The 25,166-nt window shown below is 40.1% G+C and overlaps 2 protein-coding genes across 2 annotated transcripts; both read right to left on the bottom strand.

The window, feature by feature from the left end:
* Positions 1-736: 736 nt before the first annotated feature.
* rps15a (ribosomal protein S15a) lies at positions 737-5,413 on the bottom strand. The gene is made up of 5 exons (XM_028566361.1): positions 5,311-5,413; positions 4,176-4,313; positions 3,834-3,913; positions 3,395-3,480; positions 737-868 (listed from the first exon to the last, which is right to left on the bottom strand). The coding sequence occupies exons 2-5, from the start codon at positions 4,306-4,308 to the stop codon at positions 775-777; spliced, it is 393 nt and encodes a 130-aa protein (XP_028422162.1). The 5' UTR covers positions 4,309-4,313; positions 5,311-5,413; the 3' UTR covers positions 737-774.
* Positions 5,414-8,160: 2,747 nt separating this feature from the next.
* notum2 (notum pectinacetylesterase 2) lies at positions 8,161-19,304 on the bottom strand. Its single transcript, XM_028565515.1, has 13 exons — positions 19,290-19,304; positions 13,886-13,956; positions 13,349-13,700; positions 13,114-13,166; positions 12,417-12,512; positions 12,239-12,299; positions 11,629-11,705; positions 11,350-11,452; positions 10,786-10,974; positions 10,482-10,582; positions 9,275-9,422; positions 9,112-9,159; positions 8,161-8,549 (listed from the first exon to the last, which is right to left on the bottom strand). Exons 3-13 carry the CDS (start codon positions 13,696-13,698, stop codon positions 8,246-8,248), a joined length of 1,530 nt encoding a protein of 509 aa, XP_028421316.1. The 5' UTR covers positions 13,699-13,700; positions 13,886-13,956; positions 19,290-19,304; the 3' UTR covers positions 8,161-8,245.
* Between the last annotated feature and the right edge of the window lie 5,862 nt (positions 19,305-25,166).

Below are 25,166 nucleotides of genomic sequence, written 5' to 3'. Positions count from 1 at the left end.
TCTAACATTCCTTTACATGTTTTTTGCACTTACATTTGGACTACTGGCTTCAGAGCTGCTGCCTCATGCCGCTTTAAAAACATATTGTGCAGATCATTTTTTATATAGTCGATATACCTGCAATTAATGGTATTCAACCTAGTTTATGCACCTTCACTTCATTTTACTTTATAAATACACATTTTCTTCCTTTTAGGGTTTTGACTACACATTGTGGTTTTGCATTCCAATTATTAACACCTGTGACTGATCACTTTATTTAGTGATTATGGGTTGGGGTATAGGCAGTGGCTTTTCAGTGTTCACATGTTGTATATTGACATCTTAAGATTAGACAAATACATTTTTAAATGTATATCCAATATAGATATGCAATGTTTGTGCTATGATAGTCTGTTACACAGCAGAAATTAAAAAACATTGGGAGCAAAGAATAGTTGATTGTACATTAGCCATGTTGATTATTGTCAACACCTGTGGCTAAGTTACTTGTTTTTGATGACATGTTTGCATGTTGTCTAGTCCTTGTATTTATGTGGCGTTTAAGCACAAAACACAAATGCTTTTGCAGGTGTTAAGTCGTGTTATCCAACAGACATACCAGCACCCTTGTATTCTAAAAGGATTTGTGTCTTGTCCATTGACTGCTACTGAACCTGACAAAAGACGTAGCCTTTTTTAAAGCCGTCTCTCAGCAGACACCTTTGTATGAAATGAGTTACAGCAGACTGCCAGCTTTCACCTGGTTGAATTTTTATTTGCAGTTCTTTACATTTAGAAAAAGAATCCAAGGATTTTGCCTCCTGTGTGTTTCCGTCTGGCCTCTTCGTGGTCCATGATGCCAGCTGAGGTGGTCAGCACAATGTATCTGTGGAGACAAAAAGTCAGCATGTTACCAAACAACTCACACAACCCATAGTAATTCCTGATAACGAACACCTCGAAGGGCATTAACCGGCTTATACCATGGTTACTTGGCAAAGAACTTTTTTTAGGCCATTCATTTTCTAATTTTCCATGCATTTTGCAATCACAATCTGTTATTACCTGAGGACGTAGGGTTTCTATGCAATGGAAACGTTTCCTACTCCAGTAAATAGGACGATCTTAGATACGACCCAGCAACGGGAATTCTAGTCTGCTCAGCTACGAGCCAGCTGTTAGCAAGCTAATGTTATGCTAGCCAGATTCAAAGTCTGAACAGTTGACAAATAATTTTGACAGTATGTTTAACAAGACCAGCTAGCTCTCCAGCCACGTAATTGTCTCTGAATCAAAGATTTTCATAAACAAATGATACACCATGTGTACTGTCGGCGGCAGCCTTAAGCCTAAACAGCCAACAGGAGGAGAGATGATCAAAGTGAAACAAAGTAAGTTCAAAGAATGCACTGAAGGACTACACTATTTTAATGTAGCGCATTCATTTCAGGGGTGGAGGAAAAAAAAAAAAAAAAAAAAAAAATAGATACAGCATAGTATTGCAATATTTTCTGTGGCAATACTGTATCGATACACAGACGCCAAGTATCGATCTTTTATTATACATGTGTTGATCAGTTTGTTTGCTTGACAGTCTGATTTTGCAGCAATACAATTGAAGTGAGATGAACAAACGGAGAAATGTATCTTTTTAGATAAAACCGATGTCGACAAAGTTTCCTTTTGGGGACATCATTTGCAATTGAATATTGCGATATGTTTAAAATCGCAATAATATCGTATCGCGACGCAAGTATCGTGATGATATCGTATATCGGCCTCTGGTGATTCCCACCCCTAATTCATTTACAACGGTAAACCGACATTTCACCCGAGGAGCAAAAGAAAGAGCCCCACTGAACAAACCTACATTACATCGGAAAGACTTCAAAAAGCCACAGAATACCTTCATATTTGACCATCTGATTAAACCCTACTCCATATATGAAGAATGGGCCTTCCATTAAGTTCACCAACGTATTAACGGCTATGAAAACCTATTTTATGACCCTCATTTTGTTTATGAAATGTATGAAGGCAATTTGAACCATACAGGAAAAGATGTGTAGAGGTGGGATGATTCTATTAGTCTGCAGTATACGGTAGGTAGTACACTCTCCCAAATATGATCATTTTCATCTCAAACTGCAACAGTCATTACTCCACAGATAGTTCCTCAAATCAGCTCAGGGGAGGTTGATTAAATTGTGTGCACATCAGATGGAAAAGCTTTTCCGAGTATGTTGGGGCCACCAAACGAAAAGGAACAGGTGGTAACACTGAAAGTAAGGTAATATTCCGTAGATATCATAAAACCAATCACTGCATTGATGACCATCTACAGGCAACCGAGTCAGTGAACAAATCTGAGAAAAACATTTCCAGGTACAAACTTGCTACTTTGCTTGAGAGAACATGTAAAAACCATCTTATATCCAAGCACAATAGATACCCTGTAATCCTCAACGTGAGCTTCAGTCCAGCTGATGACCTTTACATGCCACTCCCTGTTGTCTCTGCTACATCTGATAAACAAAAATGGCACTTAAATGACTAATTAATAATCCCATGACTTCATGAGACCATCTAGAATAATCATCTAGGGCAGCATCAATAAATGCTGAGCGCTTAGCCTTTCACTTTCACTCGGAACGAGCCAATTACTTGGTTTCCAGTATTCGTTCCCCACAACTCTAATTAGGAGGGTGGTTCAATCAGGCGCTGCTCAGCTCACCTACAGCTTCAGGTAGCGTCAGGGCCCGGGCGGAGGAAACGGGGGCCCGGTTCAGCCTGCTCTGGAAGCTGCATACGGGTCGGAGAAACCGCAGGCAACAAAACAACGTGCTGGAGAGCCCAAGAGCCTGGGCGGTCATCTAACGTGGGTTTGTGTATGACTAATTTCATCATTTCCATGTAGGTTAGACCGCAATCCGTTTTTAGCCCATGATTATTTTTTGGAAATCCGGTAGCCCACTGCAAAAAACATGCTTGGGCAACCCCTTCTCATTCCCATTTTGTGAAATAATGACACTTGGTCAGTGGCTCTCAGCGTCACATACTGCACAAGCTCCCCTTTAGCCGTCTAGGGATGTAGCAACTCCCCGCTGCTGTACTGTGCATGCACACACGCACAGAGAATCCTCGATTTATAGTTAGATGATCACAAAATCAACACTAGCTTCAAATCTCTTGAATGAAAAACAGATTCAACTAATTTTCCAATACAACGGCACAGGACAACCAAGCAAAAGCAAGCATCGCAGCGGGCAAGTCGAGCATGAAACCAAGCCACTGCAGTTACTAACTGATCAAGAGAAAGACTGGAGACCATTGGGAGTAAAATGTCTCCTCAGTGGGTTCAGCACTACATCACTGCCACCCAGTTTAAAAAGTTGGTGTATGCGATTCTCACCCAAACTGTCTTGAAGGCAACAGGTTGTTCTGCCACTTCTCCAGGTCCTTGAGCTGGAGATCAAAACGCGGACTGATCACACCACACTGAAAGATAAAAAATAAAAAATAAAAGCTGGTTAACACTCCACATTCAAACAAAGTAGCAAGCAGGAACTAGATCCAACAGGTTAAATACGGTAAGATGAACCACCTGTGATAGCTTTAGTATTCCTCTCAATTAGAAGAGTATTGCATTTACCACTTTCCAAACAAAAAAAACAAGGCACCCCACTCTTTAAATTAAGAGTTTAATAAAAGTAGATGCTTAGAAGACATTTTATGTCGGAAGGTTTGTTTATGTCATTTGGAAATGCAGACCTGAGGGAACTGTTGCAAACAGCTACCAAAGCAGTGACACAATAGTAACTGCAGAGTTAGAGCCGACTAAGAGACTTTACCTTGTTCAGCCTGCCTGTGAGATTGACGACAATTTTTCCGGCTCTGTGGTCGTCAATGATCTCGAACTCACCAATGTAACCTGAAGGTGCAAACGACAAAGAACACTAAATCATTACATCACTTCAAACTATAACCATTTGGACCTGAATGAGCTCTACAGGCTTCAAACCTGTTCAGCTAGAGGCTGACCATACTTCTACCGACTACACTCGTATGTAACTTGCCTCTCCTAACAGCTTGACATGGCAGTAAATGTATACATTGACTAGACCATAGCGCTGCCGTTATGACATGGCCAAATGATTAACTTAGGGTTTCATGATACCAAGACCACCACTCACCGTGCTTCATCATGACGGTTAGGAAGCGCACAATAACCTTGGAGCAGGGCCTAAGGAGGACCTGGCGTTTCCCACGCTTCTCAGCGTTGTTGATGCATTTCAGAGCATCTGCGAGAACGTTCATGCGCACCATGATGCCTGCATACACAAAGATAACCATTGACCGATTAGAGTGACATATGTAAGCTTAACTAAGAAATTAAGCTGTGCCTAATTTCACAACCCAATGTGGGACCGTTTTTCCAATGCCTCCAAACTACTTTTACAGTTTATGCTGTACAGACTACAGAGTATAGACCTAGCCTGTGCTTGTGCTTTCACATCGTCAATTGCTGTCCCTCCATATCAGGAGCTACTTTTTTATTTTATTTTTTAAATGTAGGGTCATTCACTGACTTGAACACAATTTAATCTCGCATATTTTAGCTACAAATGGAAATACGGGGTCAAGAGGTGAAGCACAAAGTTATGCCCAGTTAACAAAGCCTAGCTTTCCCCAATTATGGCACGAAACGTAGCTAACGTCACATTTCAAACAGGTAACGTTCTTAGCAACTTCGCTAACATTAGCAAGTTACGTTGTGTAAATACTTTTGATTCCAGCGGAGTTTACTCGCAGCAGTTAACGTGGCGTTTGCTTGAGTGACATTGCAGTAAAACGCAGAGACTCGCCAAAGCATGGTCCTTCATGAGCACACAGAACAGCTAACGTTAACGTTACCTAGCCTAGCCGACTGACGTTAACATTACATTGGCAAAGCATCTCCCTACACTTGTAGTTCTAATGGTCAACGCAGCGTCGACCATGTACGCTACAAATGGCGTTAAACACGTATAACCATGGACAGCTTACAGGTCTTATTTGTTCAAAGTAAAAAAGGCATTTGTGTGGTCGCAAAGCTAACAGTGATCAAAGCGCCTTGAACGCACCGATTCCCAGGGCCGAGCAGAGGGGCTGCAAGATGAAATTTGAGGCCCAGTTGTGTTAAATTCGTCTCATCAATCGAGGCGATAATCCTCCCAAATCATTAACATGTACTTTTGCTTCAAAATGATCGCATAAATGGGACATTTAACATTAAGATGCTTTAGATACTTAAAAGATTGAAGGTGACAGTGTAAAAAGGCATCTTACCGGTTCTGCAATATGGCGGAAAGAGGAAGTAGAAAAAAACAGCAATGCATTATGGGAAAAAATCCAAGATTTTTCAAGTCGAGATGACCCACACCACCACGAGATTCGACAATTTAATCAAACCACACTCCTTTAATAGAATTTCTCATAGTCAAAATTGTATTCTCACTAGTCAGAATGGTAATTAAAGATATTCACAATAACATTCTCACTAGTAAAAATTGTTTCAAGATATCTACAACTTAGATTGTACTTGTCAAAACTATATTTAAATCCTTAAAGTGTCACCTCTCCATAGTTTTTTGTTTAAGCTACTCAAATGTTTATTGTTAAAAACAAATTATTGTCTATGTGTATATATATATATATGGTGTACATAATACAGCATAACTAGTATGTAGAAAAGTAATTAAAAAAACTGGAAAAAATAAATATAAAATAGCAACAAAAATAATTTTTAATTACTTTTTTTTGTAACCTATTTCATTGTATTCTTTTCTAAATACTATTTGTGCTGTATTATGTACACCAACTGTGTTCCCAATAAAACACGGTTTTAAAACATGGCCTTTTTAACATTTAATAGCTAGAATTGCTAGCTGGTTAAAGGTCCAATATGTAATATATTTACTGTAATAAATCCAAAAAATGTCCCCAATGTGTCATCAGATATTAAGGAAACATGCTAAGTTGAAACACTATCTTTTCTGACAACAATGCTAATGCCAGTATTTTCTCCTTTTGAAATTTACATTCCGTGACGGAATTTCTGTTTGTGTTTTGGCCTGTGTTGTTATCAACTGTCCAGTTTGACAGCCAGGCCGGGTTGCCAGATATACCTGTAAACACGTAAACCCAGCGCGCTACAGCTGTAACGGTAGTACAGCCAGATTCTACCCAACCTAACAGTTTGGAAATATTTTTAATACATTTTCTTACCAGAGCAACGTATTTATAGTCCACTGTGTGCAATCAAAGCTTGTTGATGTCCCATATGACATGCAATATAATTCTGCAAAGCCAAAGGTTTCTTAGTTTATGAACAACACATTTTTAGTGCAAGAACGGGAGGATGTGACTATGATAGCAGCAAAGGAAGGTGGACAAGTTGAGTTTAAAAGATATTTTTATAGGTTCAATAATAGGTTTGAGTTCTTCTTTAATACTTGTTGCCTGTTATATCCCCACCATCCTGTCATTTCTGCTGGTCTCAGATTAGCTAGCAGTCTCCAGAGTCATGATGCTCCCACACAGAATGTGTTCAATCTTCTAAGCAGTGGCATTTACACATAAAATGCCCTGTGAAGGAAATGTGCATATCTTACTGCACACTGTGATTAACATATAATTAAATTTAAGAATTCAAGTTTGAAAATAAATCAAGCACTGTCTTTTGCTTCTTTCAAAAGAAACATATTTTCTTCTTTTCCTGTTCAAGATTTTAACACTCAACAAGTGTTTGCAGTTGGTGTTGGACAAACAAAATGTCCTCTTTAATCCACATTAAATGACTTAACATATATATAGAGGAAGTGTGAATGCTCGACAGACTGTTTGAGTATGTAGGTCCCTGTGGCTCCTCAGATGGTAGTCAATCATTAGAAACTCTGCGCTGCTATTTCAGTCTGTTAGCTCTGAGGGCAGAGACGTACCAGCGTAAATGTAACCATGCCTTATGCATCTTCTCATTGCACCTTCCCACATGTGTTACAATAAAGATGTCAAGAGAATGAACACATAGAATTGGATGAACCACAAAATAATTCATGTTAGAGTCCATTTATATCTTTATTCGCCGTTTCAACATGAGCAACAAACTCAGTCTGATACTTGTTACCAGCAGGTACAATTCTTGTCAAATCCTTATCGTTTGACACAGTGATTACAGTACCTAGATGAAAATAAAACATACAGTAACATTTGTAAATGCCTTGCAAAACATACATGGCATTGTTAAAGAAGCATACATTTTTGACAACACTGAAAGGATTGCAATACATAGTCTGTATTATGTCCACGTATGTCACTAGATATAGACTATCAACTGAGCGGGGAATAACCACAGCGTAGTTGCTTTTTTAGGGAGTTTTTTTTCTATTTATCGCACACTTCACATGTCAAATAGGCAAACTCCTGCTGGTCTACACAGAAAATATCAATAACTAATCACACTACTTTCTTACGTGCACATAAAATATGTAATATATATAAGTTAGCATAGCATCAGGAGCTAAAACTAAGTCACAAAAATCACAATCACTGTATTTGGAACTGTGCAAAACATGATTGAGTTAGTGTGAGTGTAGTTTTGGTGTTCTCTGAGTTTTATTTTATGTAAGAATCAGCAATTTAGCAGATCAGATTACTATTGTATGAAAAGTATGACTGCTAGGTAGAAAGAGCATAAATAAATCTTTCTTTAAAGCTAATTCAAATGTTAACAACTACAGAACGTGTGGTACAAACGTTTCTTTTTTTGTCACGAGTCCTGTCAAAGCAACATGTTTGTTTCCCTCTTTGCGGGAGCCTTTATTCACTAAAAGTTTCCAACTCTACTGCTCTGAAGTTTGACTTTCATGTAGAGTGATCAGGATAAAAGTGTGTTCGAGGAGGTACTGTATGCCGGGTCACCTGGAAAATCTCAAAGCTATTCAGCCAGTACAAGTGAATCCCCTTTGATTTAGACCCAAAGCTCTTTCCTCTAGTGTCCAGCAGAGGGACAGCCAAACTACTCAGACTCAGACACAGTGACACACCCACCAGTCAAGTCACCAATTTAACAGACACATGAAGCATAATGGAATGCTGAGCAGCACAAGATGTAGTAACCAGATTTCAGTACTAATTCTATGGTTACATTAAAACTTCAACACATTCTTTCCTCTATTAAGCCTTTTAATGGCTTAATCTCTTAAGCTGCTATCCATGTTTACACTTAGCCACCATTGCTGACCATGCTGGCCAGAGAATCTGCGTCTCCCTGGGGATCCAGGCCCAGCTTCTGGAGGTCAAGTCCCATGGCTACCAGCATCTGGAGCAGCGTGAGCTCCTGCTGAGTGGCCTGGTCCACCAAGGCTGGGCAGGTGGGGTTGCACTGGGGCCTCTGGCAGCTGTCCACCAGGTGGAAAGGACAGCCTTTAGCAGGGGTTCTGTTGTTGCGTGTGGCCTCCAGACTCCTGTCCCAGCAGTGCAGGGCCCGTGGCAGAGACGTGCCTTTAACTTGGAAACTCAACCAGTTGCTAGAAGAACAACAAGACAGGGAAGATAGGGATCAGAAATAAACAGAGGGAAAGGGCAGGGAAGGGAAGGATTGGGAGAAAGCAAAGGAATTGGTCGCTGAATTGTCATCAGCGATGTCTTTGCCTGATCACAAGGTTTGTAATTTCCTTCGGCAACTTTTGGCTCATTATCTTGGTACAGCAAGTGTGTTTCTTCACAGAACAGCAACTGCAAAATTACCTACAATGACCTTGGACCTTCAGCTCCTCCCATAAAGAGTCATCACCATCGATAAACACACCTAACTTAGCTCGACTCTGTAAACCGATCGAAGACTGCACTGACCCATCAATTCCCATCTGTGCAGCAAAATAATGAGTGTGTTCAAGGGGTACCAAGGGGTAAGGGAAAGTGTGAAATGGCATTTGGTGACATGAAGAATGTAGGGTGATGAACGAGCGAACAAAATCAGCAGCATGAGCTCACTAGGTAGAGATGACTACTTGTAGAGGCGAGAATAAAGTGCGGGACAGAAGGCGTGAAAGTGCATTACCGCCACAGGAGTCAAATGTCCATTCTTACCTTTTAGTAATCACTGTGTGGGAGAGGCAGGACGGAGCAAACACAGCCCTGAAAAACACACACAAAACAATGCAGCCATCTCCACATGTTAGCCCATCTGGTGCATATAAGATCTAGTTATCACTTTATGTTTTCTCTTCCAAATCTGTTTTTGGGAACTCACGTGACATCTGTCAGTGAGTTCTTGAGCTCCCAGCCCAGGTTCTGTATGTACTGCCACTGCTCCTCGGACAGACTCTGTCCTCCCATGTAGATGTTCTCCACTCTCAGCTGCTCCTCATCAAACAGCCACTGCACGACAAACAGAGGGGCTACAGGGAAAACAAAGAGTTTAGTATTAAAGATGATCTAATCCATATTTTTATTTTAACAATGGGGCATATGATGATATACGGTATGTACAATGTGAAACAGGACGCTCATAGGGATGAACGTACAGAGAATTGTCAACTGACTGCAGTTCCGCTCAGCTCTACAGAGCTTTATAGCTCTTTTCTGCCCTTTGTTTGAGTTTTAGCGTGCGCAGATTTATTGTTTTGGTTCAGTCTCACGGCTCTCATCAGCCAGGAATAGGCAGCGAGCAGCTGTTTTTAGCACAAAAGCTCTGATAAACGAGTTGTACACTATAGGCTCAGCACCAAACGGCAGACTGGTTAAGTTAGAGTCCATCTGGCGTTCACCAGTGAAGCACTAGTGAAGCATTTAGCAGCTAAGAACCAGATATTTTTCTCAATAGTTGGTGGAGAACAAAACAGAGCTAAAACGTGAGTGAATATCAGGCTTATAGACTTACATCAGGTGGCCAGAATTATGACCCCAAATGAATGATAATGTTGCTCTGTGTCTCCTGGATGTGTCTGCTGTTTGCAAGTTTGCCAAATCAGCCTTATAAGGTACAGTGTGTCGATGTTTACAGCTTGTGGCGTTGCCCCCAAGTGGCCAAAAAAATTATAATTTTGTCTAAAAAAACAACATGTTTTTTATAAATTCTTTCCTTGTGGGTTTTTGATTCAAAACTTGCAACAGTAAAAGCATTAAAATTACCAACATTGGGCATCAGCATTTTTACAGTCTGTTCAGCACTTTTCAGCTTCTGTGTATGTTAAACTCACATCTCTCATATTTCAGTGCACATAACTTTTAAACAGCTTAAAGAGATAGTTCGGATTTTTTGAAGTGGGGTTGTATGAGGTACTTATCCATAGTCAGTGTATTACCTACAGAAGATGGCAGTTGGCATGCTCCCAGGTTGGATAAACACAAATGTCCGTATTCCTACATCAAAATACCCGAACTATCCCTTTAAGTCAAATATAAAGCATACTAATCCATTATCATGATAAATATAGGAAGCACCAGCCAGCACTCACAGGTCAAGGTAGAGTACAGTTTGTGGCCAAAGAAGCACTGCCATTCCTCTCCTCTCTTATAGAGCTGCCGACATCTATCAGGCACAACCCCATTCCACAGCCTGAGAAAACACACACACTGTCAATACACACAAATCTACATCTATATCAATATAGACAAATATACATTTACAGCAATACAATATACAATAAACATCACTGTAAAAGGAAAAGAGAGATAATTCCAAATTCTGCATCAGGGCCTATAAAAAGTGTTTTGTTACATAAAATCTATACAGAGTGACTGAAGAATGCCTGACTTTACCTGAGTCCTATCTTAATAGCATCTTCAGGTGAGCAGGAAATAGTCTCGGGGCAGTTAGGTGATCTCTGCTGTTTACTCTCTAGAAACCACCCAGAGTCCACGAGGCCTCGAACCTGAGCCTCTGCACCGAGCTGCTCCAGCTGACTGGCCACCCTCTCAATGTTTAGCAAAACACCTGTTCCACCAGCACTGCAGGAGCCAAGAACATCAATAAATAGTTTGGCTTTGAGAGTGTCATTTTCGTTAGGGGTACCAAAATGACAGCATGCCAGCTATTCACATTCAGACAGTGGAGCCTGTTTTAGGGCATGGGGGAGTCCCAACAACTATGTTGCTAACCTGGGAGGAATGTTCGCCATTACAGGGCAAGGCCCTTTGATATACATTATGTCATTGTTCACAGTTGACTGTAAACATCTTTATTGTTGACAAGAGGATGCACCCAAAATAGGGCTTCTCTTGTTGAATGTCCGGCACGGAGATAGCCTAGATGGTACAGAGGATGCAGGCTCGTGTCCAAAAGCTGCGGTCAGCATCAGAGCGCGAGCGATAAAACAAACTCACCTCGTGCCAGACAGCATGACAACCTTGGCCTGCTTGATTCCTTTGGGGATGAGGTCTTTGATGACCTCGCGGATGATCAGGGATCCCATGAAGGTGTACTCAGCTGATAACAAATACACACATGTCAAATGATTGGGAGCGCCGCACTGAACAGAAAGTTAGATCAACCATGTTTTTCACAGATGTGTCATTGTTGTGAGGGACCCTAATTGAAAAACTCTCAAAGGATGTGAAGAAACTTACTTGCATTTGTATTTCTATCCCTCTCTTTTTCTCTGCCTTGTCGTGGCCTTGGAGGAGGGGTCGGGGCTGGCCCAGTGCCACTCCACACATCACTGGAACAGTACGGGATGAATCTGCAGTAAGGGATACAATCACATTTGTTAGACTAAAGTCTTCTGTCATATATCACAAATTAGTAGACCTGTATTAGCCATTATAAGCTACTGGTCATACTAAAATAAGGCAGAAGCAGCAAAGTGTAGTGAATTGAGCAAGGTTGCATTTACTTGCTTATGGTTTTTTTTAAGAGGAAGATTGTGTTTAAAATGTTCTTTCTTGCAACTTTACTGGTCTTGGTCACTCTCGCCATTCTCACAGAGCTCTTCCAGGCACAGCAGGGGGGAAAAAAGCTTTACAAACCCATTCTGCACTACAAAAACATCAATGAATGCAGCTTTAAGTAAAACAAAATTAAAACAACAAGATGCACAAAACAAAACTGGGTTCTTGCTGTTTTAATATATAAGTAGTTGTGTATAGAACTGTATCTTGTCCAATGAGGATGGGAAGTAGTGCCTGTCTCACAAACGTTTACAAATGATGATTTTCTACACGTGACACCTCCAGTAGCCACAATAAGACACAGTGAGGATTTACAAGTACTTACACAATGTTTGCATTATGCCAGTGTGGGTTTTCCTCCGCTGTAGAAGACAATATTCCAGTTCCTGGTAAAAATGCAGCGATTTAGAGATCATACAGATGCCTTAATGTCTCATTAAAGATTATGTAAAACAAGCAACACTATGGGAACACTATGACGTGCGTGTTAAAACCTGACCTACCTCTTTTTGTTTGGGGCCACCTCGATGAGCTCATTAGTCGGGGTATATTTTGGTACCTGGAATCACAGGTCTCTTTGCTGTGGCAGCACCAGCCACCTAAAAATAATAGAGACTAATATTAGACATTCACACCAGGCACAGCAAGGGAGACCCTTGTTAGCCTATCATAGAGGCCCGTGAGGAATGGAGAGGGAAAGGAATGCACCTGTAGCCTGGTCTGCTAATGAGACTATATATAATCACTCAGAGTTGGACAAAAAAGACGAACAACTCCTCCTTTAATTTGCAAACTGTCAGTCCCTGATTTGTCGATTGACTTTCAACTTGTGCAAAGTGGTTTGACATATTGGCTCTACTGCTCAGAATAATACACTCATAAATCCTAAAATCTGTTCAAGAAAGTCCAGGTAAAATGTTTGTGCATACCTCCCCCCCTCTCTCTCTCTCTCAAACACACACACACACACACACACACACACACACACACACACACACACACACACACACACACAGGTTAATCCACATATATTTCCCCCATCCTAAGTCTATCAAAGTGACAGGCAGCAACCAAAAAAGGAGAAAAACAGAAGATGACGGGACAAGATGACATCCCCATCAAAATTCCAAAGGGGGCGTCACGCCAAAACAAGCTGACCTTTTGGGGCCGAGTTAAACGGTTGGGTTTTTAAATACTCACCTTCCAGAAATAACTGCCATCGGCGGCTTCCTCTGAACTCCTTTAGGTAAAACCTGTAGAACCACAAATAAACAGGAATGAGGAGATGGGGAAGATAAAGCAGCCATGTACGGACACACTGATGCTCTATGTAGCTTCTAAAATCACTGTATCCATCGGCAAAACGTTCATTATTATTTTATAATTATTTCAAGTTTCAGGAACAAAGTAAGAAAAAAGATCCAGAACGTCTCACCCAGCTGCTGTTCCATCATTACATGTCACTTGGGTGTTCTTGAGGAATTGCAGCCTCATATCATCTGTCTGTTGTCCAGCGGCTCGAGCCCCTGCAGCACCCTCCTGTGCTGCTTCAGCTGTGCCTCCAGTGCCTCTCGTGCTTCCTATGCCTCTAGTGCTTCCAGTGCTTCCAGTGCTTCCAGTGCTTCCATGAGTCAGATCAACCACAGGGAGAGACTGGCCAACATCACCTCCTTGGTTTCCACCAGACTTCTTGGTGGACTTGCCACCAGCTTTAGCATTACGGTTGTTCTGACCCCAGATTCCCCCGAGCAAAAGCAAGAAAGCAACCTTGCCCAATATCTTCATCTCTGAGGCAACATGAGAAAAACAGATACATGTAATGCATCATTACTCACTCATAATCTCGCTATTTACACACATTATGCAAAACAAGAGAAATGATTGGACCAAATCTTCATCATCGTCCAATCTAATTGTCCATTACTTGCTGTCTAAACGAAATCCATCACTTTTCAACAGGGAAATGACTTACTTCTCTGAGACGAATCGGCTTTGAAGATTGTTGCTGAGGCACCACAGGGGTCAGGCAGATAAGCGCCGGTGCTGCTGAGGAGAGAGTGAGAAGTTCAGATCGCAGGGACCAGGTGTGAGAGGAGGATGCTAGTCGTGAGCGGGGATGAAGCCTTGACCACGTTTTGATGAAGGCTGCAAATCAGCAGTGAGCTTTATAGTGCCACCATATGGATCAGATTTCCTCCCATTTTCCCTCACAGCTCCAGCCAGGCCCTGAGATAAACTGCTGACGACACAACGCGAGGGGAGGTACTGGACAGCCAGTGGCAAGGAGAAAAGATAACACACGCATCTCTTCAACATATTTCAAGTCTTTGCACACACCCACCACTTAGCCCTCTCCCATCTGACCACGGCTCAGAAACAAGCTCTCCTTCCCCCTATCGTCTCTGTTCCTCTCCCTCCCACCATCCACCTCTGATTGCCAGGGTTTTGATTTAAACATCTACGAGGTCAGCAAAACTGCATATCGCCTTTGCGTGGTATGTGACCCCGAGGTCATCGGAGCACACACCTCAAACACTTTCCGACACGGGAATGAAAAGGTTTCCGCGTGGTCAACAAATTAGTGGACACTCTCAAGGCACGGGTGGTGTACACTCTAGTTAGCTGTGGCACCAAGCTCAAAACACGTTTTAAAAGTCTCCATATTATGAGTAAGAAAAACAGAAATTTGCCAAATAACGGTTTCCGATCATTACAAGTACAGGAGTTTGATTAGGTTTCCTATTTTTAAGCCACAAAATTAAAAAAATTGACAAGTTTTGATTCATTAACAATTATTGGAAAAAAAAGTATTTGTATTCTTTGATCTTATATAATAAAAGTATTAGGATTCCACTACAGGAGAAGAAGCAAATTTGAGATGAAATATCTGTGCATAATTGTCCATAATCCATCCTTAAGCAGATTATACTATTTAACACTGTCACTGAATCTGTTTAACAAGCTATTGAGAAAATACAGTTGTGCTGTAATTCATTACATAAGCCTTTTATTAACCTTAAACTGGTTTGAAATTAAAATCAAATTAAAGGTATGCTGTTTCTGAGATCCAGAGATAGAAATGACAACAAAAGAAGGATTGTTGAAGCAGATTATGAAGATATGATAGATATGCTGCTACCTCCACTCTTAGGCCCTTAGATCCCATTTACACTTCTAGGCCTAAACCACTACTGTAGAGCAGAAGGGATTAGTTGATTAGTCTGTTGACAGAAAATAAATTTGCAACAATTTTGTTCATTAAATATTTTTTAAAGGTACATTGTGTAGGAATTTCTCCCATCTAGCTGTGAAATTGTATTTTGCATTCAAACAAATAGTGCTCTCTAGCGCCTCGCTTTTTCAAATGCGTGTTGCAACTACGGTAGCCGTTATGTGCCAAGAAGCTATGACAACATGTCTTCCAATAGCGCTTTATCGAGTTTTCTTTCAGGAGACGAAGTTTGTCATTTCAAACCAACTGCAAACTGCATTGAATCATTAGTGTGAACACGTATGAGTAATTTCCCTTGTAATTTAGACCGTAACATTGGCTTACCTGTCGAGAAGAAAGCCGGCAACTTCAGCGTCCCTTTGAAAGTCTTTCCCCTTCATTAGCTCTTTCCACCTGGGCAAGGCTAACCCGGTGTTTTGATTTCACCGGTCACGTTGCCTTTTTAATTCCCTTTTTCGCTTTTTTGGCGACGAGGATTCCTTCTCCTGTGGCTCGGCATAAGTACAATCCGCCATTATGAACTAAAGTGCAGAGCAGGCTTTTAAATTTGCCGGGGCGGTGACAAGCGTCTCTCACTGATCTTCTTCTCCATTTCAGTTGATTTCACTCACGTGACACTGGCGTTGTGGATTAGCTAGAGAGCTAGACTAGTTCTTTATGTCCCTCTCAGCTATTATAGTTTTTCAAAATGGCGGAACGACATGGAAGCCTCCTTGGACTTGCCCGTCGAATGCAAATACAGATAAGAAATTCTTCGCTGACGAGGATGGGTCAGATCATTGGCAGAGGTCATTTTACACCAATGAGGACATATTTATGAATGAAGACGTTGATTTTAGCAAATAAAATACTTAAAACACTACACAGTGTACCTTTAAGCTAAAAATAAAAATCACTGGTACCAGCTTCTCAAATGTGACTCTGTCCTGGTTTCCTCTAGTTTTCTATGATACTAAATTCAACAGCTTTGGGCTTTTTTGACGGTTGGTTAGAGTGTTAACTTGGGCTTCAGGGAATAATGATGGGCCTCTTTCCACTATTTTCTGCCATTTCATAGAATAAACTATCAATCAGTTACTAAAGCAAATAATTGTCAGATACAAATAATTATTGGTTAAAGCCTTTAGTTCTCCTATGATGGATCAATACTACCTTGCCCGAGGTTTAAAAAAAAAAAGAAACAATTTGATAAAACACTTTACAACAAACGGCAATATAAACTAAAACAATTAGGGTAGTAAAACTGGATTCTGACACAGGGTCCCTCTACAAGACAGGGCCACAAGACCCATCACAGCTGATATTCTACTTCAGTGGTGTGAATTTCTAACAAATCTGCCATTAATTCTAATTGTGTAAAAGATATGTATTAAACCTTTGGGTCATGTTGGGGCCACGAGCAGTTGCCTCTGCCAGGTTGGTAGAGCCCCAAGGATGGCTGTAGGGGAGCGTAGCACTGACCGCTGCAGGATCATGAGGCCATAAGGCTTTGAAATCAAATATCAAATAATAATAGTGTTTAAGGCCAGAGGCTGCTGGGGGCTGAAAGGACTGCAGGGTGGCAGGATAATGAGTTAAGAAGAAGACACAAATCCATTACAATCAAAGCAATAAACCTTTAGTTCACATCCTTCTTAGGGGACTGGACACAACAGCACACACAGCCCACAATCAAACTTGAGATATGACACAGATAAAGGGCCTTACAATGATTTCAATTTTAAAGGCAATAATGACCTAACCATTTAAAGACTATAAATAAAGCAGACAGATTTATCAAAGTTTGTCTTATTGCATTGGCAGACAGAAAAATGGTATTTCTGTCTCATTTTCAAGCATTTCATGCTATTTTAGCTACTTTCAACTATGGCCAGAAAGAAAACAAAGCTACTCAAAAATATTTCTGTGAGATCGTATGCACCTACGCACAATAAAAATGTACCCTAAGGACATAACTATACTGAATTTGATCTACCGAGCTGAACAATTCTTCATTCCTTCAGTTGTCTTGAAGCATGCACACCACCATCTGTCTTCCCAGAAATCGATGCAACAATCTGTTTAACAGATACCTCAAATAGCTGAAAAACGAAAGAAGTTGCTGTAAATCTATCAGCATTTCGCTAGAATGTCACGAACAAAGAGATGGCATTGCTGCTATTTTGTTTTTCTTTGATATGGGATTGGACAGAATGATACGTTTTTCACAGCAGGCTTCAGATCAATGGATTGAAGTGAATTTGTGTGCTACACCTCCAGTGATTCAACTCCCACAACTTGTCACGGGTCAAGCATTGTCCCTCTTGGCATCTTTTACAGTCTATTACATGTGTCTCTTTACTTTTGAAAAACAAACTTTTTACATAACCCATAAGGGGCTCATGAGACATGGTGAACTTCACCCTGACAGGGGCAACAGCTTAGCCCCTCGTGCAGCATAGGAGGCATTCTTTCTCCCCTTGTGTTGTTATTTTTCACAGCCAACCTCCAAGGTTAGGACACCTAAAGCCCGGGTGGTCCGGGCACTTTGTCTGCCTAGCATGTGTGTCATCACCAGCCTCAAAAGCTAAGGGCCCGGCCGGGAGCTAGAATATTTGTCGGCTGATAGCTTCAAAGAACAACGAACCAGAGACAGCGGTCATGTGCTGGACTTACGCCCCGCACCGCAGCCCAGAAAAGTTGCAACTCATAGGTAACAACTCCAAAATTCAACAGTATGACCTACTTATTCAAATCATAGAGTGGTTCAATCATGAACCTCCTGTTTTAAGACCAATCAAAACATACCACAATCATGCCTTGCAGCCTCCCCTGCCATGTTGCGTGTAATTTGACAATCTACAACAACATCACTCTGAATCTACGTTGTCACCAGCAGTGGAGAGCATAGCTGGGAAAAGAGGCCCATGATTAATAGGAGAGAAGAGTGGCATCTTTACAAGCCACATGAAAACGAGCCTCAGGCGAGATATGAGACCTGGTTGGAGTAACACTGCCAGAGCGCTCTATTCAATCAGTTAGGACGACAGGCAGGGTCTTAGCGGGATCGCTGTAAAGTGCTGGGCCACTGCAGGAGGCTAGCAGGTGGGGTGCGCTAAACTATCCTTAAAACCAGGTGTAAAGAGGCCTTGCGTGGTAACCTTCTGCAGACTGCCAATGCATCAGTGTCATAGATGGAGGAGGGGTCGATGGCAGGAATACAAGGTGTTGGATTTAGCAGCGGTGGGGTGGCGATGTAACAGAACAGGATAGCTGACAAGTAAATGTTTTGTGTGCTGCAAGAAGCTGCAGCTCACTCTCACCTCACAACCAAACTATGCGTTCTGTCCACCTTATTGGCGTGCCAGACGCACCTTCATCCAGGCAAATATGTTCCGCCTCGAGTATGAATGCCACAACCACAAGCCTAAACAGTCAAAGATGTGTAAAGGACAAGTTGTGGCATCAGAGAACTAAGAGCATCATGCACAAATGTTAGTGTGTGCCTAAAGTGAAATACATATCAGGTCATATCAGGTCATGCAACTTGCATATAGGCTGTTTTTCCCCTTAACAATTTTGGCCATTAAATTATTACCTTCTCCCTCTGGGTTTTGTTTAATTCTCTTGCTTAAATGGGCCACTGGTTCTGAAGGGGTGGGGGGGGGGGGGGGGTGGGTGCATACTATGCTTGAGTGCACAGCTTGTCTTTGAGGCTCATGACACAGTGGAGCAGCAACGTGGCCTTGGAGTCATGCTGGATGAACCAACATGTCAGTGCAGTGATGGATACCAGTGGTGGGGTCACGTCATGCTAAGCTCGGGCACTCGGCATTAGGTCCTTGACATAAGTCTTTACACCTGATCAACAAAACGACTATCGCACAACACAGAGTGGAAACAGCTGTGCAGGCCTCATCTGATAAGAGAAGATACAGACAAATGTCACCTTGATGTCTGTCTTTTTTTGTCCATTTGATCGTGGTTTTTATTACTTACACTTCAGTACACACATCTGTGATTTGTGAGGAATATGTAGGCCTGGATGATTTAATATCTCACTAAAGTGACAACAAAGTCTGTGTAATGTTCACTGGAGCTCATGTGTCTCATGTGGTCTTCCAAAACTGGAAGACAACAAACAAAAAGAAGAAGGGTAATTTACCTGAAGACGGCAACAAAAATGTTTAACTGGAGTGACAACTACATTCTCAACTTCTGCCGGTAAGAGCCAATAAAGAGACATGAGACTTGTTTGTTAATGACTAAATTACAAACCGGCCGTGTAACTGGCGTCATGTCTTGCCTCCTGCAAGCCAGGCGCCACCCATCACCTAAACCAAAAAGAGTATTTCCAGTAATTGAGAACATGTCTGAGACGAAGAATCTCCTGTTGCGTGTTAAATGGAAGAAAGGGCAACTTCGGACAATGTCCGGACCTGAATCGTCAGACATTGTCCGGAGTTCATATGAGAAAACGGCTATACGGATGTTTAGCAAGTATAATGTTTACCATGGTCATCATCTTAATTTAGCGTGTTAGTATGCTAACATTTGCTAATTAGCACTAAACAAAAGTACAGCTGAGGTGGATGCGAATGTCGTTAGTTTGGCAGGTATTTGGTCAAAAACCAAAGTATTAGAAAAATTAAAACTTTGACCTGATGGTAGCACAAATTAAAAACGTTCAAGTAATAATCTTTAAGATTTGTATTTAAATGTCTATTAAGTTACTATCTATCGCAAAATGAGTTAACACAATGGTGATTGAGCCGATGGCCCGCTAATGAAAGCAAAAAATTCTGTTGCAACATTTCCGGTGAAGAAAATCACAAGCGGCGCACAGTTAGTGACGTGTTTCCCATCAGGTAGTGCTAATGTAGCATTTTTATTTTAGTGGGGAAGGGTGTAGGGTGAAAACTGTTCTGTTTTTCCAGTCAATTCCATCAAATCAGTACGCTCAGTTGAAATAAGTTGCTGTATGTACTTTTGTTAATTTATAATTTCTTTATGACCAATGTTGTACTTGCCCTTTTGGAGGGAAGCATTTTGTCTTTAAGAGAAGCAGAAGGGCATTTTGTATACGCACAAATAGAGAGAAACATGTTTGTACGGGAAAATGGCTATTTCTTCTATTAAACGTTGCAAAATGAGGATGGACGTATTCCTGGCAGTTCATTCTGAGGGTGCACACAAACTAACTCCTGCTGGTGGTGCTAGAAGGAAAGTAAGGGGATCACCAATCAGGATTCCTTCTCTGGGGACCATGATTGTCTGCACAAGATTTAATGGCATAGTTGGGACCAAAGTGGTGGACTGACAACATGATCAGACAGAAAATGTGTTTACATGCCATTTAGTTTGGGGTGTCAATTTAATGTCATGACTTGATTGTATATACCTCACGTTACAATAACAATTAAATCCACACACTAAAAATGGATTTGTTACGTGCACAGGCAGAAAAACATTTACATTTGATGTGTAACCTCACTGAAAAGATCCACTTAAAATATATAAATTATGACGAGAGTTCATTATTAGTTATTTTTTGTATGCCTGTTTGTGAAAACTGCGCAACACAGTTTCTGATCATGAAATTCATTTTTGGAAATTTTGTACCGATGAACCTTCCTCCAGGACTGACCTTGGTGTGTTTTTTCTTTCTCCAAAGCGATTGGTAGACGGCACTGTGTGGCAGGCCGTAAATCAAAGATTCCAGCTGAAGTGATGTCAGTCCTTTGCATCATGTGTTGTGAAGACATGTGGACATGTGGTCACAGTCACCCAAAATATTTATCATGGGTTTAAGTAGTCAGATGCACGTGGACATGCACACATGCATCTTTCAGCAGCACAATTTAACATACAGTATAATTTCACAAGCAAGAAAACAAAGAAAAACAAATTGAACCCATTATCAACTGTTACACAGTAATCTAAAGCATATACTGACATCACTCTGCAGGTATTTATATGTATAGACATACCACAGAACAGTAAAAATGTTTACTATTTATAGAGTTGCCTGTCTGAGTGTGGCTCATGCTGCTCTATGTGAATAGTTGACCTGGATAACCAAAAGTATATGAAAAGCTCTACTGAGTCCGTTCGAAAAAATAGCTTCTTACTTCTGGGAACTCCTTGTTAAAGGGTCAAGGCAACGCATACTCTTAAGTATGCGCATGATTTATGCATCCAATTTATGGTGACATCTGTGTTAGCTTTATCGCCCCAGGCAGTCAACTGGGCTGAGCTCATCAGATACAGTTTTTTACAATCACTTTGCTACTAATTTCATAACCTTGATGTGATTTTTCAAAACTCTAGACACAAAACTCACAACAGTCATCACTTGTAACACAGGCTATCCAATGTTCAAAACATTGGATTGTGCATTCATATCTCTAAAGAAGTCTTGCACTTGCACAATCACTGGTTCAAAAAACAAATATATTGTGAAATACCATTGAAACATTACTTTAGATCACCCACACACAAGCTACCCATAATTTCACTGGGTCATCGTTCGTACAATCATTAAATATTGTAGCACAAAATAGGTGATACATGTTTCATTATGGTACTACAAGTAAATACATCCCTGTAAAAGTACTGCAGTAGTAGAGAGAATACTACACCAATGTGGTATAAGTATATATATATATATATATATATATATATATATATATATATATATATATATATATATATATATATATATATATATATTTAAGTCGATTGAGAACAAATTCTCATTTGCAACAACAACACACACACACACACACATATATATATATATATATATATATATATATATATATATATATATATATATATATATATCATACCTAGAGATTGGCATGGTTTGATTTCAGTTAGTCTAATAGATGGTTTCATTTGCATATAGAGATGATTTTATGGAAAGTGCCAATCTCAAAGGTATGTGATGATGTGGGGGTATTTTAATGCCAAAGGCCAAGGGAACTTCATCAGGATGCATAGTATCCTGGATCCATGAAATAACTGGCCTTTAAAAATAAAAATCTGCCGGCCTTTATGGGAATTTAACATAGGGGTGTACTTATTTATGCCCCCTGTATTTTAAGGAAGAACATTTATTTATTTACGATACATTATTCATTCACAAAGAAAATTGTTGTCCTTAAAGATTGGATTTTTCCTCATTTTTTTAATTAAGGCATTAAGATCAATTTGCAAAAGATGATTTTTTTATTCCTCTTTTTATTAAACTTTAGCATTGGTGTCCTAATTTTTTCACGACTGTAAATTATATATCTCAATCACCAGTAACGAGTTGGAAGAATTGGACAAGAAATTCCAAGGGCCTGAATCCATACAGTGCAATACTGTCAATACTGTAAATAGTCTGAAAAGTTGGTACATTGGACCATAGAAACAGTGTTTGGTAAACAGTAGTACAGTACAGTGAAGGTAGTACATGGGACCATAGAAACAGTGTCTGGTAAACAGTAGTACAGTACAGTGAAGGTAGTACATGGGACCATAGAAACATTGTCTGGTAAACAGTAGTACATTACAGTAAAGAATGATGATAAAATATTACATCCATAGATAATGTAGTCTAATTGGTTCATGCTCCACGCTAACTGGTGACAATGAATCTCGTTATCTTGAAACTTTCATGATCTAAACATGGAATATTGTTTGTCTGTTTCCATACAACTATGCATTAAGAGTAATGCAACAGTTACTTATCATTTTGAGTAGTTGTATGGATTGATAGTTAGATGATTGTAATGAAATGAATAGACAATTATCTGAAATGTAATGTGTGAATTGCTTTTTGAAATAGTAGTACTTTGATGTTAAATGAACAAATGATCTTTTGTTTATGTGTATTGTATCCAAGCAATTGAAAAAAGTGTTAGAGTTTTGAAAAATGTGTATTTTGATCATTGGTTGTGAGTTTTGTGTCTAGAGTTTTGAAAAATGACGTCAAGGTTCTGAAATTAGTAGCAAAGTGATTGTAAAAAACTGTAAAACCTAAAATCATGATGTCCATGCTTAGTCATATCATGTCAGGATACAAAGTTAGTCTTTCCCAAGGTTGACAGACTTTGCAGCATAATGGGTTTAAAGTAATGAAATCCCTGGCAGAACAAATACAGAAAATGAATGTGGACAATTATTAGTATAGTTATATACTAGATAATTGTATATACAGTATATAAGATAATTATTTTCTGTATTTGTGATATACAAGCAGATGTAGTATCAGTGCATAAAAAAGCAACAGTAAGACATCTTGGGGACTGCGCTTGTTTGCTTTCTTGCCGAGAGTTCTCATCTATCAACTCATCAACTCTCGGCAAGTGTAGTTCCCAAAATGTCAAACCCATAGCAACAGAATGACAGTAGAATGGACATTCCTAATCAAATCAACACAGCAGGATGGTCAGAGCGGCGGCCATGTTTATGTGTACCATTGCCATTGCAAAGAACTGTGACCGTTGTGGTGGGCTACTTCCGCATAAATAGCATTGTGTGTTTTGTGCACTATACAGAGGTGAAGTCCCTCCCCTTCTGGTGGATCACCATTTTTAGTTCAGAAAAAATATGCACGGTAGGGAATAGCGAGAGACAAATATTTTAATTAATATTAAATTTTTTGATCCTGTTTGGATTGTGCCACAAACTACACATAAAATGTTTGTCAGTTTAAAAGATTTTTTGCAAGTCACGATTGTCGCAGTTTGACGTAAAACTGTTGAAGTATAAGACTTTCTTTTAAATTGACAAACAATTCATGGCCCAATTCAAACAGGATCAAAACGTGTTTTGTCTCTTACCATTGACTATGTACATATTTCTTCCAAAATAAGGTCCCATGGTGGACACCGAAAGGGGAGGGACTTTCCCTCTTTATTGCTGTTGCCTTTCTACTAGAGAGGAATTGAGGATTGCTGTATTTAATTGCCTCAATATTTCTATTGGTAAGTCATCAAGAAAACAGAGCTGACACACTTTACGTGTGTTGTCACTATAACAAATAACAACGATCACCATTTTCTCTTGAACTAGTCAAATGACATCGCAAACAATTAAATGTCCATTCTACCTTTCATTCTTTTTCTATGGTCAAACTATTCTTTTAAATCCTGCCGGAGTGGGCCACAGCTTTACACATGATTTTACATTATGATTTTATTATGTTTTTCTTTCAATCTGACTTGCCAAGCTTATATCTCATCAACGAACAGGAGATGTTTGTTCGATGATTATTCTGTATATTCCACCATTGTGTATTTACAAAGTCAATACTGTTTTACGGTGATTCTGAAGTGAAACAATACCTACTAATTCCCCTGAGGCTGCTAAATGCCTATTAGTTACCATAAACCCCAGAAAGGCCTGCTGACTGACAGTCTGCATATACCCCAGCCAAGAAGCAATACAATCTGTATCCGAAATCTTTTTATGACTTATAAGGATTTGTATTATTCGTGCTGCTCAAAATTTACAACTGCAATTATTCACGGGTAGCAAGACAGTCCCAGTTTAGTTTAGTTTTATTGCCCTTTTCAAATTCTTGTTGCCAATTTCTCCGTCAGTGTTTCAGCAGATTCCTTTGAGTGATTCTGAGAAAAGAACCTAAACAGTTCACATGAACTCCTGATGGCCACAGATGGACGCAGAAAGTAAGTTTCTGATTTAGTGAAATTAAAAGTGATATAAAAAAGTATTATGTCTATAGTTAAAAAAAAAAAAAAAAGGCAGTTAATGTAGATGTAGAGTTGATGGTTTGTGGTTATTAACACCTGCATGTTGACCGAGTCATCACTCCTGTTTTTATTGACCGGTAATTTCGTCACCCAAATTGGTGCTACAGATGGAGCTGTACTTTTGATGCTTTATTTAAACAGTTGTACCTTGCTATAAAACTGTCAGCACTATTAATCTGGGGCAGAGAGAATGTATGATGCTCTACCTTTGATTTGCAGAGCTGCCCACTGTCTCATATTGCTTATGCATAGTGGGGTGACCTCTTCTGACTTTT

The sequence above is a fragment of the Perca flavescens genome, chromosome 2 (assembly GCF_004354835.1).
Source record: "Perca flavescens isolate YP-PL-M2 chromosome 2, PFLA_1.0, whole genome shotgun sequence".
In the NCBI taxonomy this organism is placed as follows: Eukaryota; Metazoa; Chordata; class Actinopteri; order Perciformes; family Percidae; genus Perca; species Perca flavescens.
This window is presented reverse-complemented; position numbering and strand designations above follow the sequence as displayed.

Coding starts and splice junctions, on each gene's coding strand:
- notum2 (XM_028565515.1), bottom strand. CDS start 13,698: ATGAAGATATTGGGCAAGGTTGCTTTCTTGCTTTTGCTCGGGGGAATC. Junction 12,513..13,113: donor ATGGCAGTTATTTCTGGAAG/GTGAGTATTTAA, acceptor TATTATTTTTAG/GTGGCTGGTGCTGCCACAGC. Junction 9,423..10,481: donor ACTGTACTCTACCTTGACCT/GTGAGTGCTGGC, acceptor TTTTCCCTGTAG/CCCCTCTGTTTGTCGTGCAG.
- rps15a (XM_028566361.1), bottom strand. CDS start 4,308: ATGGTGCGCATGAACGTTCTCGCAGATGCTCTGAAATGCATCAACAAC. Junction 3,481..3,833: donor TCACAGGCAGGCTGAACAAG/GTAAAGTCTCTT, acceptor TTTATCTTTCAG/TGTGGTGTGATCAGTCCGCG. Junction 869..3,394: donor TTGCCTTCAAGACAGTTTGG/GTGAGAATCGCA, acceptor TTGTCTCCACAG/ATACATTGTGCTGACCACCT.